Raw genomic sequence first — 19,197 nt, 5'->3', positions numbered from 1 at the left:
CTTACCTATGCCCCTCATAAATCTCTACAAGGTCACCACACAGCCTCCTCCATTCCAGGGAAAACAAACCCAGCCTACCTAGTCTCTCCTTATAACTGTAATGCTCCAATCCAGGCAACACCCTGTTGAATCTCCTCTGCACCCTCTCCAGCATAATCACATCCTGCTCCTTCTCCACTGTGAGCAGTCATTGCGGATGTTGTAATTCCCCACTGGCGTTGGTTCAATTATCCATCCACTGGATTTGGAGAATTTCACAAAGAGTTGGCAGTATATTTCCAGTATCTTGAGGTACCTACTACTATAGGTAGTCCAAATCTCAGAAGCACATGAAGAGTTACAGCACAGAAACAGGCCCTTTCGCCCACCAAATCCTCACTGACCAACAAGCAGCCATCTACACTACACCCAATTTTATTCTCCCCACATTCCCATCAACTGTCCCCTCCCCAAATTCTACCATTCACCCAAACACTAGTTGCAACCTATTAATCCACATACCTTTGGAATGTGGGAAGAAGTCAGAGCATCCGGAAGAAATCCATGTGGTTATTGTAAGAACGTGCAAACTCCACACAGAAGGCACCAGAGGTCAAAATTAAACCCAAGTCTTGGAACCGTGAGGAAGCAGCTCTACTAGCTGCACAACTGCACTGTTAGTAGGAGGACAGGGATCACTGCTTTCCCAGTGGACCATAAACGTTGTGTCAAAACTGAGGTCTGCATCTTCAAAGAACCCTTTTCCTCAACCAAAGGCTGCCTTGGCATACCGAAAGTGATAAAATTTATTATTATCAACATCTGCCTTTGGCAAGGGGTAATTCCCAAGATACAAGAAGTGGTTCATGTTTTCCAGGGTCTGCCATGAACCTTTATGGCCAAAAGGCAGTATTCTACAGCAGAGCAAATTGGTAGAAGACCCCAGGCTTGCAGGTGTTAGTGCAAAGCTCATTCTCCCATAAGCTTCAGTGAACAAATTGACAATGGCTTGGAGTTCGGCCTCTGAGCGTGTGCAAATACATGCGTCATCTCCAAACTGCAGCTCCACTACGGAGGTTCAGATGTCTTGGTTCTGGAGTATAGACATTGTAGAATGAGGAGTTAATTTGGAAGATTAGCTCCACTCCCGCAGGAAGCTTGTTAGAGGAGAGGTACAGCAGCGCAGTGAGAAAGATTGCAAAAAATGTTGGTGCAACGATGCAGCCTTGTTTGGCACCAGTCTTCGCTGAAATTGGCTCTGTAGTAGGATAACGGCTTGCACACCATCATGAAGCAAAAGTAAGATGGAGATGAATTTCTATGGGCAGCCATATTTAAGAAAATATGCCATTGATCCTCCTGCTATAATCAACAAGAAAAAAGCGGTGTACCTCAATGCCTGTCACATCATGGCAGGAGACTTTAACCAGGCTAGCTTGAAGAAGTCCCTGTTTAAGTACTATCAACACATCACCTGCAATACTAGAGGACTCAACACATTCGACCACTGCTATATCACCATCAAGAACACCTATCATGCCATCCCTCACCTGCACTTTGGTAAATCCAACCACCTGGCTGTGCTTCTTCTGCCTGTGTACGGACAGAGACTGAAGAGCGCGGCACCGGTGAAGAGGACTACAAAGAGCTGGAGAGAAGAGGAGGAACAAATTTGGGATAGTTTCAAGTTGGAGGATTGGACCATGTTCGAGGATTCATCAGCGGACCTAAGTGAATGTGCCACAGTCATCACCGACTTCATAAGACATGCATGGACGAGTGTGTACCCACAAAAACATTGAGTCTTCTCCACTCAGAAGCCCTGGATGAACCAGGAGATCTGTAGTCTGCCGAGGGCTGGATCTGTGGTGTTTAGGGCTGGCAACCCAGAGTCATATAAGAAGTCCAGGAATAACCTCCAGAAGGCTATTGTGAGTGCAAAGAGGCAATTTCGGACTAAAGTAGAATCATAGATGGAATCTTGACAGCTGTGACAGGGCTTGCACAATATCACTTCCTACAAGGTGAGATCAGGTGGCATAAGTGGCAATGACCCATCCCTCCCAGATGAGCTCAATGCCATTTATGCCCACTTTGATAGAGAGAACTATGATACACCCACATGAGCCCCCACATCTCCGGAAGACCCTGTAATTTCAGTCTCTGAGGCCGAATCCACAAAAGGCATCTGGTCCAGATGGCGTACCTGGCCGAGTACTAAAGATCTGTGCTGACCGACTGGCTGGAGTGTTTATGGACATATTCAACCTCTCGCTTCTGCAGTCTGGAGATCCCACCTGCTTCAACAAGGCATCTATTGTATCGGTGCCTAAGAAGAGCGTGGTGACCTGCCTCAATGACTACGGTTGGTAGCGCTTACATCAAAAATAACAAAGTGCTTCGAGAGGTGGATTATGGTGCAAATCAACTCCTGTCTCAGAGATTACCTGGATCTGCTCAAATTTGCCTAACGCCACAACTGGTCAACAGCAAATGTGACTTTTCTGGCTCTTCACTCTGCTCTGGACCATCAGGACAACAGAAGCTCATACATCAGGCTGTTGTTCATCAACTACAGCTCAGGGTTCAACACAATCATCCCATCCAAACTCATCATCAAGATTCAAGACCTGGGCTTCTGTACCTCCCTCTTCAACTGGATACTTTACTTCCTCATCAGCAGACCTCAATCAGTGAGGATTGGTAACAACATCTCCTCCTCACAGATGGATCAACACAGGTGCACCAAGGCTGCATGCTTAGCCCCCTGCTGTGCACTCTATACACACATGAATGTGTGGCTAAGCACAACTCCAATGCCATCTTCAAATTTGCTGATGACCCTAACTGTTGTTGGACGAATCACAAATGTGATGAGTCAGCTTACCGGAGTGAGATGGGACACTTGGTTGAGTGGTGCTGCAACAACAACCTCTCACTCGACATTAGCAAAACTAAAGAGCTGATGTTGACTTCAGGAAGGACAAGGAGGGTGAACACGTGCCAGTCTACATTGGGGGAAAAAAAAAATCGGTGGTGGAGAGAGTCAGCAGCTTTAAGCATATTGGATGAGCTGTCCTGGGCGCAGCACATAGATGCAATCACAAGGAAAGTGTGCCAGCACCTTCACTTTCTTAAGAGGTTAAGAAGGTTCAGCTTGTCACCAAATACTTTAACAAACATCTACAGCTGTGCCAAAGGCGGCTCCTGACCCAAAATGTTGACTGCCTGCTTTTCTCCACAGATGCTGCCTGGCCTGAGTTCCTCCAGCATCAAATTGTTTTCCATCTAGATTCCAGCATCTGCAATCCTTTACTGTTTTGTGGCAGCAGTACAGTGCAAAGACATAAAATTACTATAAATTACAAAATAAATAAATAGTGGGAAAAAAAAAGGAATAATGAAGTAGTGTTTATGGGTTCACGGACCATTCAGAAATCTGATGGCAGAGGGGAAGAAGCTGTTTCTGAATCGTTGAGTGTGGGTCTTCAGGATCCTGTACCTCCTCCCTGATGGTAGTAACGAGAAGAAGGCACGTCCTGGATGGTGAGGTCCTAAGTGGATGTCACCTTCTTGAGGCACTACCTCTTGAAGATGTCCTCAATGGTGGGGAGGGTAGTACCCGTGATAGAGCTGACTGAGTCTACAACCCTCTGCAGCCTCTTATGATCTTGTGCATTGGAGCCTCCATATCAGAATGCAACCAGTCAGAATGCTCTCCACTGTACATCTATAGAAATTTGCAAGATTCTTTGGTGACATACCAAATTTGCTCCTAATGAAGTAGAACCGTTGGAGTGCCTTTTCGTGATTGCATCAAAGTGTTTGGCCCAGGACAGATCCTCTGCGAGGTTGACACCCAGGAACTTAAAGCCTCTCACCCTTTCCACCTCTGACCCCTCAATCAGGACTGGGGTGTGTTCTCCCAACTTCCCCTTCCTTAAGCCGCAACTAATTCCTTGGTCTTGCTGACGTTGAGTGCGAGGTTGTTGTTGTGACACCATTCAACCAGCTGATCTCTCTCAGTCCTGTACGCCTCCTCGTCGCCATCTGGGATTTTACCAACAGTGGTGTCATCTGCAAATTTATAGATGATGTTTGAGCTGTGCTTAGCCACATAGCCATGAGTGTAGAGAGAGTAGAACAGTGGGCTAAGCACACATTCTTGAGGTGCACCTGTGTTGATGGTCAGTGAGGAGAAGATGTTATCACCGATCCGTACTGACTGTGGTCACCCGATGAGGAAGCCAAGGATCCAGTTGCAATGGTGGCAAGGCTGAACTGAATAGGCTGCTGTGGGATAGAATCAAGTATGCTAATGTCAGAATCATACTGAGTTCAGGGTGTGCCTTGCATTGGGCGTTGACTGCCTCTTTCCTTGGCTCTCAGTGTGATGGGCCTTGCGTGGACACATACAGGTTCTTTAGAGGAAGCTGTTAAGTCTCCTATGCTCTTTCCATCTATCATCTGTCCTTTAGATTGTGGGTTTGCTGTTTGAATTTTGCCTTCAGCTTCCTGTAGATTTGTTTTTTTTTACATTAATTTGTGACAACCAGCTGGTAACTTCTTTGGGAGAACCAAAAAATGAGGAACAAGTACTAAGAATATGAATTTAAAGAAACAAGTTGCTGTCAAATAATCTTTTTCCTAGGATCAAAAAGTCTAATACTAGAGGGCATGCACTTAAAGTGAGAGGGGATAAGTTCAAAGGAGGAGATGTGCGGGGCAAGTATTTTTTTGTTAAACACTACCAGGGATGGTAGTGGAGGCAAATAGGATAGAGGTTTTCAAGAGGCTCTTAGATCGGCACATGAATGGACAGAGAATGGAGGGATATGGACATTGTGTAGGCAGAAGGGATTAGTTTAGTTAGGCATTTAATTACTAGTTTAATTAGTTCAGCACAACATCATGGGCTGAAAAGCCTGTTCCTGTGCTATAATGTTCTATGTTCCAATGAAAAATAAGGTAAACCTCCAATAATAAGTGGAGCTAAATTGATTCCATTTAATTTATAGCATTAAAGATTGCAATTCACGTTATTACCAAAAATCCAAGGTAAATCTACTCTCCCAGAGTTTCTAATGTAATAAAGCACAGATAAACCAGAATTTTCAGCATTCCCAAATGAGGAACACAGGAAACAAAAGAAGGTAATATATTTAATCAAGTAATCCTCCACAGTACTTAACAATACACTTGCATCTTTTATAATGTCCCCAAGTATATGGACAGACTTTCATTTTGAACTTCAACATCGACCTTGTAAACTAGCTGATTTTCAGTTTCCAGAAAAGCCAGACTCATCAATAGTCAACAAACAGAAACCACTTTTCCCCCTCCCATGGAAGGTATTTGGATTTTTCTTGGTATACACCACTGTAACACAATCAAAAGTGGAAAGTGAACACAAGGATCACACCTTTAATCTAACACATCTCCAAAGTATGCTCAATTCAGAATTTCTCACACAAGATCAGAGACAAGCTGCTCACAAAACAATTGCAATCCTTAAATATTCAAACACATTCAGGGTCAACCAAATTAATTTTTTACTAAAGCTTATAACTTTTGTGCGGAAATAGAATACAGGAATCTAACAGAAGTAAATAATTCTGATTTTAAAGGTCTTTTATCATCAGTTGCCCATCTCACCAAGATTTTGGTATGCTTCATTGGCTCCAGTTTCTCTCACTAACACCATCCAAATCCTCAATGCAAGGTTTGGAGTTTGAAAATGTAAGATCGTGAAGTAATATTACAAAGACAACAGTGATGGTCAATACTGAAAAAACAGGACTAAAGCACAAGCATCAGCCAGGAATTTTCATGTGCTCAATGCAAGTTCCCAAATGGAACAACAATCAAATCATGATTCTACCAAACATGTTAACCACAACTTTAAAATGTGCACTGCTACACTAATATTCATTTTCATTTCCCGCTTAAGTCAGGAAAGCTTCCAAATTAAGACCTATTTTAAACAGAATTTTGCTATGGATTGGTGGTCATTAGAATCTTGATTAATATTTTGCATAGGATCCAAATAAGAAACAGTATGTCTAGCTCTTACTGAACACTGAGTAGTTTGGAAGCACGTAAATAAAAGTCGGTGACCCTAACTTAAATCTGTGAAGACAGAAGGCAGAAACAAAATATTAACAATGTCAAGGTAAAGTTAAGTCCTAAAAAGCAGCATTTTTTTTCTTACATATGGAGAAAGCTGATTCTGGGTAAAGTGTTTATCAAATCAGCATTAACTAATTGTAAAGAAGCAGGTGAATGAGATTCCTAAAGGTGAGACAAAAGACTGAAAGCTATGTGAACCAGGATAATTTTGAATGATTGAATCCTTTACAACTTTATGAGATACTGGTCAGGGATGAATAAGGCTTGCAAAGACAGATGGATGTGATGTAACCTTCAATGATACAAAGATATACCTTTAAAAGGATAGGGTAAATGGTTTCAAGTTTTCTCAGCAGATGACATGAGTTGAAAGCACATAAAGGTAGACTGTACATGATCAGTAGGTTGCTCCTCAACTAGATTGGAAGTCAGATTTCATAAATGAAAGAATATTAACTGCAACTATTCCTGGCAGTAGAGCACAAAGTGCTTATGATTTTGTTAATTGAAAAAAAGACTTTTTTTTCTGAAAATTGCAAATAAAACAATGAGCCATTTTAGTTACTCTTAAATAAACCAGCAAAAAGAGTCAGCAAAACCAAACTGATTAGCATTTTCACAATGTGTGCAAAACATATTAAACTTTAAAAAAAATTCCAAGAACAGGAGCATTGCTGAATTTAGTAATAGGAAACAAAGCAGAAAAGATAAAAGAAGTACAAGAGAAAATACAGGCAATAAAAGATTCAAATGCAATATGGTCTAAGATAAATATCAAGAAGAATGCAAGACAAAGATCAAAGATAAATTATGGAAAAAGATTTTTTTTAAAGATAATAATGGATCTAGAGGAAATAAACTTGAAACATTTTCTGACAAAGAGGAAGTAAACCAGTGGGAAGCAATTAAAATAATGATCAACTGAATCAAAGAACATAAAGGATTCTGCATGCACAAATACAAGCCTATAAAAGTGAGAGACATAATAAACCCACAAATAATGACAAAAGTATTAAATAATTACTTTACCTCAGTTTTACCAAGGAGGTGTCCGTGTAGGATATGGCAGTAGAAGAAATAAAAAAAAGACATTTAAGATAGAAAGGGTGGTAGATACCTTATGAATCCTTCAAACTGAGAGAGGAAATAACATAGATAAAACATAAAACATGACGTGGGTAGGACAAAGAGGGAGGTTTTCCTAAAGGAACATGAGCAGGTATGGTCCAAATTAAAAAGCAATAACCTCTGAATTACTATTTAAGCCACATGCAAATTGCATTGGGTATATAAGATTAATGAATTGAATATGTGGTTCAACAATTGGTATGAGAGAAATGCATTTCAATTTCTACAACACAGGCACCAGTACTGGGGAAAGAGGGAGCTGTTCTGTTGGATGGGCTTCACTTGAGTCAAGCTGGGACCAAGATCCTTGGGAATCTAATATCTAAGGCATTCACTTGTCCTGAATGGCTGACTGCTTATTTGGATACTGTGGCTCCCAGTTCTAGACACCCTAGTCAGGGGAAACGTCATCCCTGCATTTACTGTTGTCTCATAAGAATTTTGTGCTTTTCAATGACAGCACCTCTCAGACTCCAAAACTGAAGCGACAGTAAGTCTAGTTCACTTAATCTCTCCTCATATGACAAACCAGCTACCCCAAGAATTAATATGGTCAACTACAACTACATCTTCCCCTTAGGTAGGCACATCAGATGTGTACACAGTATTCCAGATATGCTGTCGCAAGGACCCTACATGATTGTAGTAAAACATTTCTATTCTTGTACTCAATTCCTCTTGCAATAATGGCCGACATATTGCTTTGTCTTTTTAACTACTTGCTATACCTACATGCTCAGTGTTTCATTTACAAGGTCACTCAAGTCCCTCTGAAATGCTCATCATCCAAAAATTCTGCCTTTCTAGTTTTGTAACTAAGGTAAATGACCTCACATTTTCCCACATTGTATTCCATATACTATTTTCCTGCACATTCACTTAACCTCTCCAAAGCTCCCTGAAGTCCCTATGTATCCTTCTGAGAGCCTTCAATGCTATCTACTTTAATAACATCAGCTAAAGTTGAAATCTTGCACTAGCTCCTCTCATGCAAATCACTAATTGTGAGCAGCTGGGGGCTCAGGGTCAGTCCGAAGGGCATGCCACTAGTCAAAGTCTCCTAACTCTGTGTGACCACATGGGTTTCCTCTGGGTGCTCTAGTTTCCTCCAATACCCCAACGACATGAAGGTCTGTAGGTTATTTGGCCATTGTAAATTTCCTGTAGGATGTGGATGAGTGGTAGAATCTGGGAGGTGTTGATCGAAATATGAACGAATAAAATGGCATTTGTGCAAATGGGTGCTTGATAGTCAGTGCAGATTCAGAGGGCCAAAGAGCTTGCTTCTATGCTGTATTACTCTACTCAAGTTGTGTTCATTGTCATATGATGCACAAGTATGGTGAGGTGCAGGTACAGTGAAAAGCTTGCATGTAGCAGCATCACAGGCACACTGATTCGCATAACATAAAGAACATAAATTATACAAGGCAGTAAAGAAAAAGACTGTGCAAAACAAGACATTAGTGCAAAGAGAAAACACAATCAGAAACAAGTCCATGGTAGTACAAGAGGTGGTCCACAGCGTTCTGTTACTGAGGTAGGATTAGGGTTGTTTAGGCCTGTTCAAGAACCTAATGGTTGTAGGAAAGTAGCTGTTCCTGAACCTGGTGGAGTAGGTCTTCTGCTGGCTTCTGTACCTCCTGCCTGATGGTAGCAGTGGGAAGGTGGCATGGCCCCAATGGTGGGGAGCTTTGATGATAGATGTCGCCTTTTTGAGGCAGGGCCTAATGTAGATGCGTTCAATGTTGGGGAGGGCTGTGCCCATGATGTGCCAGGCTGTGACCACTACTCTTTGTAGCCTTGTGCATTGGAGCTGTTGTACCAAGCCATGATGCAACCAGTTAGGATACTTTCTACAGTGCATCTGTAGAAGTTGGAGAGAGTATTTGGTGATATGCCAAATCTCCTTAAACTTCTAGAAAGTAGAGGTGCTAGTGCACCTTCTTTGTGATTATGTCTATGTGCTGGGCCCAGGACAGGTCATCAGAGATGTTCATGCCTAGGAATTTGAAGCTGCTAACTCTCTCCAATTCCGACCCACTAATGAAAACTGGCACATGGTCTCCCAACTTCCCCTTTCTGAAGTCGACAATTAGTTCCTTGGTTTTGTTAACGTTGAGCGAAAGGTTCTTATTGCAGCACCACTCAACCAAGTGTACTATCTCACGCCTGTACACTGACTCATCACCACTCATGATTCAGCCAACAGTAGTGATGTCATTGATAAATTTGTAGATGGTATTGGAGCTGCGTTTAGCCACAGTGGTGAGTGTAAAGAGAGTAGAGAAGTGGGCTAAGCACTGTCAACAATCCAGTTACAAAGAGAGGTACAGAGGCCCAGGTCTTGGAGCTTGGTGATAAGTTTGGAGGGGATGATTGTGCTGAATGCCGAATTGTAGTCAATGAACAGCAGTGTGATGCATGATGAAACACTTGTCTAATTCCTCTGACAGTTCTTTATTTTCCCAGTATAATTGCTCCCATCTCATTTTGTCAGGAACCCGTATTAACTTTAGCTAACATTTTCCATTTTATGTATCTTCAGAGGATTTAACAGTCAGTGTTAGTGTTTCTCAATAAGCTCTTCTCATATTCTAGTTTCTCTTTCCTTATCATACAGTGATCCTATTTACCTGAACTTATCAGGCTTACTGCTTTTTTTGGAAATACTTCAGCCATTAAATAACCCTTGCCCTGATACTATCTTCTCTTGATAGCCACAGCATGACCTGTTGGATATTGTTTAAATGCTTGCCTTAAAGAGATGTATACAACTTCTAAACTATGTATTAATTATTTAACTGTTAGCCATTGCTTATTTACTGCCATATCTTTTAATGTGGTTTCCCAAACTACCACAGCCAACATACACCTTCACAGTTTAGTTTATTCAGATTTAAATGTGTCATTGTTTACACTAATTTCTGTACTCATACACAGAGTACATTGGAATGCAATACCTTAATGGAGTTCAATTGACTAAAAATCATTTGCTCTATTCACATCACTCATGAACACAAATGGTCTCTTTCAGACTCAATTTGCTCCTCTGGCTCTTCGGCTTTTAAAGGCTGCCAATCTACGTTCTAAGTTGCATTCCAACAGGGTCATTACAATCCTTCAAAATGTTGAGAAGATTTGTCCAACTTTATTCCCTTATTTGCCCTCTCCTGGAGCAGAGATATTGGACAACCACAAATGGCTATGGAATTTTATTCAACCCAGCTTAGAATACTTAATGTTTCAGCTTGAGTAATGAGTGTTCAAGAACTAGTAAAATTTCTCCCTGCTCAAATTTTCTCTGGGAAATCTGCAACAGCTTTTCACCTCCTTCCATCAGCAATGATGTTCGGTTCTTCTGGTGCAAGATTACATAGAAGTGAGTTTTTTCTATCTTCAGAACACAAGAAAACAAAAGCAGGAGCAGGCCATCATGTCCATCAAGTCTGCCCCACCATTTAATATGATCAGGCTGATCTATGCTGGCCTCAAATCCTCTTCCTGTGCCATTTCTCCATACCACTCTATTTCACAATCTATCAAATATTTATCCATCTCCACTTTAAATACTTCTATTCATCCAGCTTCCATCACCTGCCAGGGCAGAGAATTCCAGAGAATCATCACCCTCTATGGGAAAGAAATGTCTAAATACCTCAATTTTAAAGGACCAGCCTCTTATCTTGTAGTAATGTTTCCTTGTTCAAGATTTTCCCACCAGTGAAAACACATCCATACAGTCAAGCCCCCTTAGGATCTTACATGTTTGAATAAGGTCACCCCTCATTCTTCTAAACTCCAAGGAATACAGATGCAAATTGCAATCTCTCTTGATAGGACGAGCCTCTCATCTTAGGACTTAGCCAGGTGAATTTCCTTTGTACTGCCTCCAATGTTATATCACTTTTTTGCCAAGGGGACCAAAACTGTACGCAGTATTCCAGATGATGTGCATTGTCACCATCCACCCTGACAGTCACCAACGCAGCTGAACCTGTGATCACAGTGGAGGACGCAAGATCAGTCTTCCGGAGAGTGAACACGAGGAAAGCACCTGGCCCAGATGGTGTCCCAGGCCGTGTGCTCAGGTCTTGTGCTGATCAGCTGGCAGAAGTATTTGCGGACATATTCAACCTCTCCCTGCTTCAATCTCAGGTTTCCTCATGTTTTAAGAAGACTACTATCATCCCGGTACCAAAGAAAAGCAAGGTAACATGCCTCAATGACTACCGACCAGTGGCTCTGACATCCACCATCATTAAGTGCTTTGAGAGGTTGGTCATGGCACGCATCAACTCCAGCCTACCAGACAACCTGGACCCACTGCAATTTGCCTATCGGCGAAACAGGTCTACAGCAGATGCCATCTCCCTGGCCCTACAGTCAGCTCTGGAGCATCTGGACAGTAAAGACACGTGTTAGACTATTGTTTATTGACTACAGCTCTGCCTTCAATACAGTAATTCCAAGCAAGCTTGTCACCAAACTCCGAGACCTAGGACTCAACACCTCCCTCTGTAACTGGATCCTTGACTTTCTAACAAACAGACCGCAATCAGTGAGGATAGGCAGCAATACCTCCAACACGATTACTCTCAACACTGGTGCCCCACAAGGCTGCGTCCTCAGCCCTCTACTCTACTCCCTATACACTCATGACTGTGTGGCCAGATTCTGCTCTAACTCCATCTACAAGTTTGCAGGTGATACCACCATTGCAGGCCGTATCTCAAACAGCGATGAGTCAGAGTACAGGAAGGAGATAGAGAGCTTAGTGGAATGGTGTCATGACAACAACCTTTCCCTCAATGTCAACAAAACAAAAGAGCTGGTCATTGACTTCAGGAAAGGGAGCAGTGTACATGCACTTGTCTACATCAATGGTGCCAACGTCGAGAAGGTTGAGAGCTTCAAGTTCCTGGGAATGAACATCACCAACAGCCTGTCCTGGTCAAATCACATTGATGCCATGGCTGAGAAAGCTCACCAGCGCCTCTTCTTCCTCAGGAGGCTAAAGAAATTTGTTTTGTCCCCTTTGACTCTCACCAACTTTTACCAATGCACCACAGAAAGCATCCTATCTGGATGCATCACGGCTTGGTAAGGCAACTGCTTTGCCCAGGACCGCAAGAAGCCACAGAGAGTTGTGGACACAGCCCAGCGCATCACGGACACCAGCCTCCCCTCCTTGGACTCTTATTGTCGTCTTTACCTCTCATTGTCTTGGTGAAGTAGCCAGCATAATCAAAGACCCCGCCCACCCAGGTCATTCTCTCTTCTCTCCTCTCTCCTCTTCCATCGGGTAGAAGATACAAGGCACGTACCACCAGACTTAAGGACAGCTTCTACCCCAATGTGATAAGACTATTGAACGGTTCCCTTATACAATGAGATGGACTATGACCTCACGATCTACCTTGTTGTGACCCTGCACCTTATTGTACTGCACTTTCTCTGTAGCTGTGACACTTTACTCTGTACTGTTATTGTTCTTACCTGTACTACCTCAACGCACTCTGTACTAACTCAATGTAACTGCACTGTGTAATGAATTGACCTGTACGATCGGTTTGTAAGACAAGCTTTTCATTGTACCTCGGTACAAGTGACAATAATAAACCAATACCAATACCAAGCCTTACCAACACCCTGTATAATTGCAACAAAACCTCCCTATTTTTAAACTCCAACCCCTTTGCTATGAAGGCCAAAATGCTGTTTTCCTTCTTAACTACGTTGGATCTGTCTGCCAGCTTTTAGTGATTCATGAGTATACCTAAATTCTTCTGTATTTCACTCATTTGCAGTCTCTCTCCATTTGGATAATAATGTCTTTTGGTTCTCTTACTGTGGTGCATGACCTCACACTTTCCCATGTTTAATTCCATTTGCCAATCTTTTGCCCACTCAATCTATATCCGTATCCCATTGCAGAATCACACTATCCTTATTACAACAAACCCTTCCACCTATTTTCGTATAATGGGCAAATTTGGAAACCTTACATACTGTTCCATCCTCCAGGTCATTTATGTAAATAGCGAACAATTGCGGGCCAAGAACTGATCATTGCCATACTCCACTAGTTACCTCCTTCTGGTCTGAAAAAGGACCAATTTATTCCATCTGTTTTCCATGAGATAATCAGTTCAACCCATTCGAACAAATTTCCTCTGATACCATGGATTTTTAATTTATGCACCAACCTCTAATGTGGCACTTTATCAAATGCCTTTTGGATATCTAAATACATTACATCAACAGGATCCCCTCTATTACATCTTCAAAGGATAGAAGGAAACTTGCCAAACATGATTTATCTTTCATAAAACCATGTTGTCTAGGTTTAATTATATTCAGGTTTCTTAAATGATTAGCTATTTCCTCTTTGATTATTGACTCCAACATCTTGCCAATAACAGCTGTTAAGCTAACTGGCCTCACCTTCTGCCTTTTTTTAGTCATATAAATCATTCCATTGCTTGACACAGTTTTCTGTCACTATTCTTTCAAGCTGTTTCTAGTATAGACATTCCTTCGTTCCCAAATTCTCTAACCACTTAAGTACTTCTATATAATATCTAATACAGGGTTTTGTGCTATCAGCTGAAGGATAATCTGGTAGTAATTTACAGATTTCCTTGTCCATGTTGAATTAATAATTTTCATTTTCAGAACAACATAAGAGTAGGTCATTCAACCCAGAGTCTGTACTGTGAATCCCATTTACCTCCTTATTTGCCTCTAACCTAATTTCTTTCACATGCCTATTCTTCCCCACCACCCACCTATACCAGGGGCAATTTATGGTAGACAAATAATCTACCAGCGCATCTTTGGGATGTGGGGAGAAACTGGAGCACCTGCAGAGACCCACAGGGTCACAAGCAGAACATGCAAACTCCATCTCAACAGGTCAGAATTGAATCTGTGTTGCTGGAGCTGTGTGGCAGTAGTACTGACTGCTGTACTACTGTGCCACCATCAGTGCTGGAGATATTGACCCAGGAGAGCACATTCTTTAGTTTACTCATCCTGCTAACAGATTTGAAGGATTTTGCAAAAATGTCATTGGTGTACCTCCCAGTGCTTTCTCGTGGTCATCCATGACTCAAGGGCTTTTGTATCAGCTCGAGGTCTTGGTCGTCACTCTTTAGTCAGCCAAAGGTTTTGCTGATGTACTTAAAATGATGGCAAATTTCACCATTGGTGTCTGCCATATTGAGAGGTGACTCCCAAAATATTGGAAGCTGATCTTAATTTCCAGGACCTCAATTGCTGGAGATGGACCCTTATTTGCTGATGCTCAGTTTAAAGCTCATTCTGTCATTTGCTTCAGTGAATCAGTCAATGGTGACTTGGAGCTGGGCCTCTGGACATATCCATAAAGCAAGTGTTGTCTATGTACTACAGCTTAATGCCTTAAGGTGGAACCATTAATGGTGTGAATCTTTGCAGTCTCTCACTTAGATACATATACAAGGATTCCACATGTTTTTCCCTGTTCCTCCATTTGACGAATTTGCTCTAACGATGCGACTTTCCACACAGAAGCCTCTGAGAATCTTTTTTCCTTAACTGAAACTTGCCCTCGACTATGTCTCATTAACTTCTCGCACCTCTACTGTCACCCCACTTACTCCCAGCCCAAGCAAGGATAAGGCTCCCCTGATCCTCACTTACCATCTCACCAGCCACTCAATGCAATCTTTGCATCCTGTGCAAATTCCACATCTTCAACAAGATTCCAACAACAGGCACATCTTTCCCTTCCCCTCTCAGCATTCTGAAGGGGCACAAAGCGCTGGAGGAACTCAGTGGGTTAGGCAGCAGCTGTAGAGGGAAATCAACAGATGATGTTTTGGGTTGAGACCCTTCTTCCGGACTGAAAGAAAGAGGGGAGATGGCCACTATAGGGAAGTGGTGAAACAACAGCTAGCAGGTGATAGGCGAATCCAGGTGAGGGGGTTGATAGGCAGATGGTGGGGGTGGGGGGGAAAAAGAATGGGAATGAGGTCAGAAGTTAGGAAGTGATAGGTGGAAGTGACAAAGGGCTGAAGATGATAGAATTTGATAGGAGAGGCTTCCTCTCCTATCAGATTCCCGAAATGTTGACTGTTCATTTCCCTCCACAGATGCTGCCTGACCCATTGAGTTCCTCCAGCAGTTTGTGTGTTGCTCCAGATTCCAGCATCTGCAGTCTCGTGTCTCCATTCTGAAGTGAATGTTCCCTTCACAACTTCCTGGTCTACCTTTCCTTCTCACAGCACTTTCTCATGCATCTGCAACACTTGCTCCTTTACCTCTTCTTCCCACCAGAGACCCAGAAAGGTTTTTCAGCCAAAGCAACAATCTATTTGTAATTCTTCAAATCTAGTTTACTGCATTTGGTGTTGCATTTCTTCAAATCTACTGTATGGCATTTGGTATTAATAATGTGATCTCCTCTACATTGGAGTAATCAAATGATTGGGTGATCACTTTGTGGAGCACCTGCATCAGTCTGCGGAGGTGACCCTGATCTTCTTGTTACCTGTCACTTTACTTCTTCATCTTTCTGTCTGCAGCCTCCTGGGCTGTGGTAACAATGCCCAACATAAGCTCGAGGAACAGCAGCTCATTTTTTGTCTGGGTATATCGTAGCCCTTTGGACAATAATTTCAGGTAACTTGCCAGTTCTGCATGTTATCCATCTGCAACATTATCTCAGTTTTCCTTTTTCACTAACTCTGCCTGACCTACTGGGCATTTCCCATAGCTCTGAACTGTATTTCAGAAACTTCAACACATTCCTATGTTTTCCCCCTCATTAACCTATCAACAAGTAGCTTCATCAACAGCTTATCACATTGGCAATCCTAACCTCAACCCATCAGAGGTATTTTCTTTATCCTATTTATCCACACCCCACCCCCCACAACAAACCTCTCTTTCCCAATCTTACTGAAGGTTTTTGGCTTGAAAACATTAATTATGTTTCTCATTCCACAAATGCTGATTTACTGGTCATGGGAGCATAGGCAAACTCCACAGTCAGCACCAAAAGTCAGAATTGAATCCTGGTCCCTGAACATGTGAGCAGTTGTGCTAACTGCTGCACCACTGTCAAAGTGCCCGAGTTCCCACTCTTAAATATACTCAGCAACTGATCGTTCACCGTCCTCTTGGGTAGAGAATGGACGAAGACAGTTCTTGTCATCTCAGTCCTGAATAGTTGGTCCCTTATTTGACTGAGATGTGAACTTGTTGGTAAATTTGAAATTTATTTTTATTTGGTCTGCACTCTGTATTTAACCTTCACAATCAGGCCAATAGCATTATACAAGCGTAATTTATATAACAAAATAACTAGTCAATTCATCGAACACACTCTTTCCCAACCAGTCTATCTACATTAAGTCTTCGATTATTTAATCTCCGGGGGAGAAACACGATAAATCAGATTCCCGAAGTCAATCAAATAAAACTCCAGAAACGGCAAATCTGCACTATTCAAATACTTTTTAGCAGTAACAACAGCTCCTTGGTTACAATAATTCGTGATATCCCATATGACACTTTTGATGAAATGTCTTTTTCCAGCTTACCCACAACGTATTGAAATACTCCAGCCCCAAGGAGATCAGCCGTCCTGTGTCGGTGAGCAGCAGTCGCAGTCCGACCCAGGTGCTGAAGCAGTAGAGGAGATAGAGAACAGGCGCGCCCATGGCCAACAGAAGCAGTATTTTGCGGTTCAGCAACACCTGATTGCCCAACGCTTCCACCCCTTGGTTGACGAAGGAAATGGGCAACATGAGGGTGCCCAAGACGATGGGTGTGCGGGAATCCTGCAGGCCATCCAGCCACTTCCTCACCAGGTTAGTGAGGGTGGTCTTGAAGGGATGCAGGAAGGTGCCACAGAGTACGGCCCAGAGCAGCGGCCGCAGAAACGCTTCCAGGATAAAGTAAACCAGTACCGCTGCGCCGCAAGAGATGGCCACGAATATCAACGCGCCCGTGTTATAAAACGCCTGCTTAATGTTCTTATCGAACTTGAGCGGCAGCAGCTGCTGCACTCCTTGCTGGACGCAGTCGGTGAAGACGCTGACACTCGATGACCTGATGAGCAGAGGTTTGCCCCCCGATGCCGCCGCCGCCGCCGTCTCCTCCTCCGCCATGTTTGCCTTTGCCTGGTAACAGCAGGGGGGGCAGCAAGGCATGCCGAGAGTTGTAGTTCCCTCCCGGAACATTGAAAGAGGCGGTGGAGGGAACACTACAATTCCCGGCAGTCCATGCGGTCAGAGTCGCTGTTACCCGGGATGAACTTTCCGTTAATGACTAAAAATAGAAAATATGGCGATGAGTAGCTGGTCGGGCAACATCTGTGGAGAGGGAGGGAGGGCTAACGTGTCAGCTCGTTGTAGAACTTTTCATTGTCCATGCAAGATCGCGAGGATCTTTATCAGCATTTATCGAGAAGTATATCTTAGGTACGTTTAATCTGCTGGATAACACTTTCTATAGTTTAATTAATCCTAAAGTGGTTGAAATATGCAACGTTTGGGGTTCTGGCTGTAAAGCTTCTGCTCTTGGTCCTCACATTTGCAACTTCGTTCGGGAGAGGTAATAGTTTATTTAAGGATAAGACGTGCTTGGAAGACGGAAGGACTTTCTCCAGCGCTTAACAAACGAAGACCGAATTTAAGTTATAAACCATGCTGTCTGAACTTTAGCGATGCTTAAAATCAAACTCAACCTCCATTTCCCTCTGGGGTCAGTTTTCTAGAACACGTTCTCCAATTATAAGAAAATTAGAGGATCTGATTAGAACATAAGCATAAGGAATGTGAATGAACACAACGACTGAGCTTCCACAGTCGTCCCAGGTAGAGAGTTCCAAAGGTTCACTACTCTGTGTGATGAATTTTTTTTTTGCCGGAGTTCTAAATGGTCTAATCTTCAACAAGGAGAATTAACGAAGGTGGTGCACTTGATGTAGCAGGCATGGACTTTAGCAGAGTGCTTGGAAAGGTTCTACATGACAGATGTTTAAGAAATGTGAAGGTCTGTGGGATCCAAGGGAGAGTGGTGTTAACATAAGGGTCTAAGATATGGAAGCAGGATATTTGACCCCCGGAGCTGCTCTGCCATTCAACAAGATCATAGCTGATTTTCTACCTTAACACCACTTTCCTGTAATATTCCTGGATTCCTGATACTTCAGATGTTCAGCAATTTATCAGTTTTGAATGTAATCAATGACTGAGCTTCCATGATCCTCTTGGGTAGAGAATTCTAAAGATCCACCACCCTCTGAGTGAAGAAATTTCTCACTTCAATCCTAAATAGTCTATCCCATATTCATCAAGGGGAAGCATCCTCCCTGTTTCTACCAAGTTTAGCCCTCTAAGTATTTTCATAGAGATGTATAGCACAGAAACAGGTCCTTTAGCCCACCAAGTCTGTGCTAACAAATACTACATTAATCCTGTTTTTTTTATTCTTCCCACATTTCCATCAACCCCCTCCAGATTCTACCACTCACTTACTAAAGTTAATTGGCCAAATGTAAATTATCCCGTCAACCGCACACCTTTTGAATGTTGAATGTTGAATCTTGTCTTTATCTCTGCTCTCTATTCTCTGAGGTTGTCTTTATCTCTATTCTTCTCAGCTATAGGGAATAGAGATCTACCTCACAAAACCTCTCCTCATTTGACAGATCTAGGACCAGTCTGATGAACCCTTACTGCACTCCCTCTTTAGCAAGTGCATCCTTCTTTATGTAAAGAGACCAAAATTCTACACAGTACTGCAGGTGTGGTCTCACTAAGATATTGTATAATTGTCATGAGAAATTTTTACTCTTGTACTCTAATTGCTACTGCTTTAAGTGATTTATGTACAAGCTTGAACATCATTATTTCCCAACTCCCACTATTTAAAATGCTCAGCATTTCTGTTATTTCCACTGAAAAA

General features: G+C 42.5%; 1 protein-coding gene across 2 annotated transcripts in view; it reads right to left on the bottom strand.

Annotated features, from left to right (window-relative positions):
* tmem245 (transmembrane protein 245) overlaps positions 1 to 17,491 on the bottom strand; it is an 84,858-nt gene extending 67,367 nt beyond the window's left edge. For both annotated transcript variants that reach the window (XM_052016013.1, XM_052016014.1), the window contains exon 1: positions 16,827 to 17,491. In XM_052016013.1, coding sequence (XP_051871973.1) covers positions 16,827 to 17,468 — 642 coding nt within the window. In that variant the 5' untranslated portion in view covers positions 17,469 to 17,491. The remainder of the gene's footprint in view (positions 1 to 16,826) is intronic.
* Positions 17,492 to 19,197: the final 1,706 nt, after the last annotated feature.

The sequence above is a fragment of the Pristis pectinata genome, chromosome 5 (genome assembly GCF_009764475.1).
Source record: "Pristis pectinata isolate sPriPec2 chromosome 5, sPriPec2.1.pri, whole genome shotgun sequence".
Lineage (NCBI taxonomy): Eukaryota > Metazoa > Chordata > Chondrichthyes > Rhinopristiformes > Pristidae > Pristis > Pristis pectinata.
The sequence above is the reverse complement of the archived record's forward strand: the minus strand, read 5'-3'. Positions and strand labels throughout refer to the sequence as shown.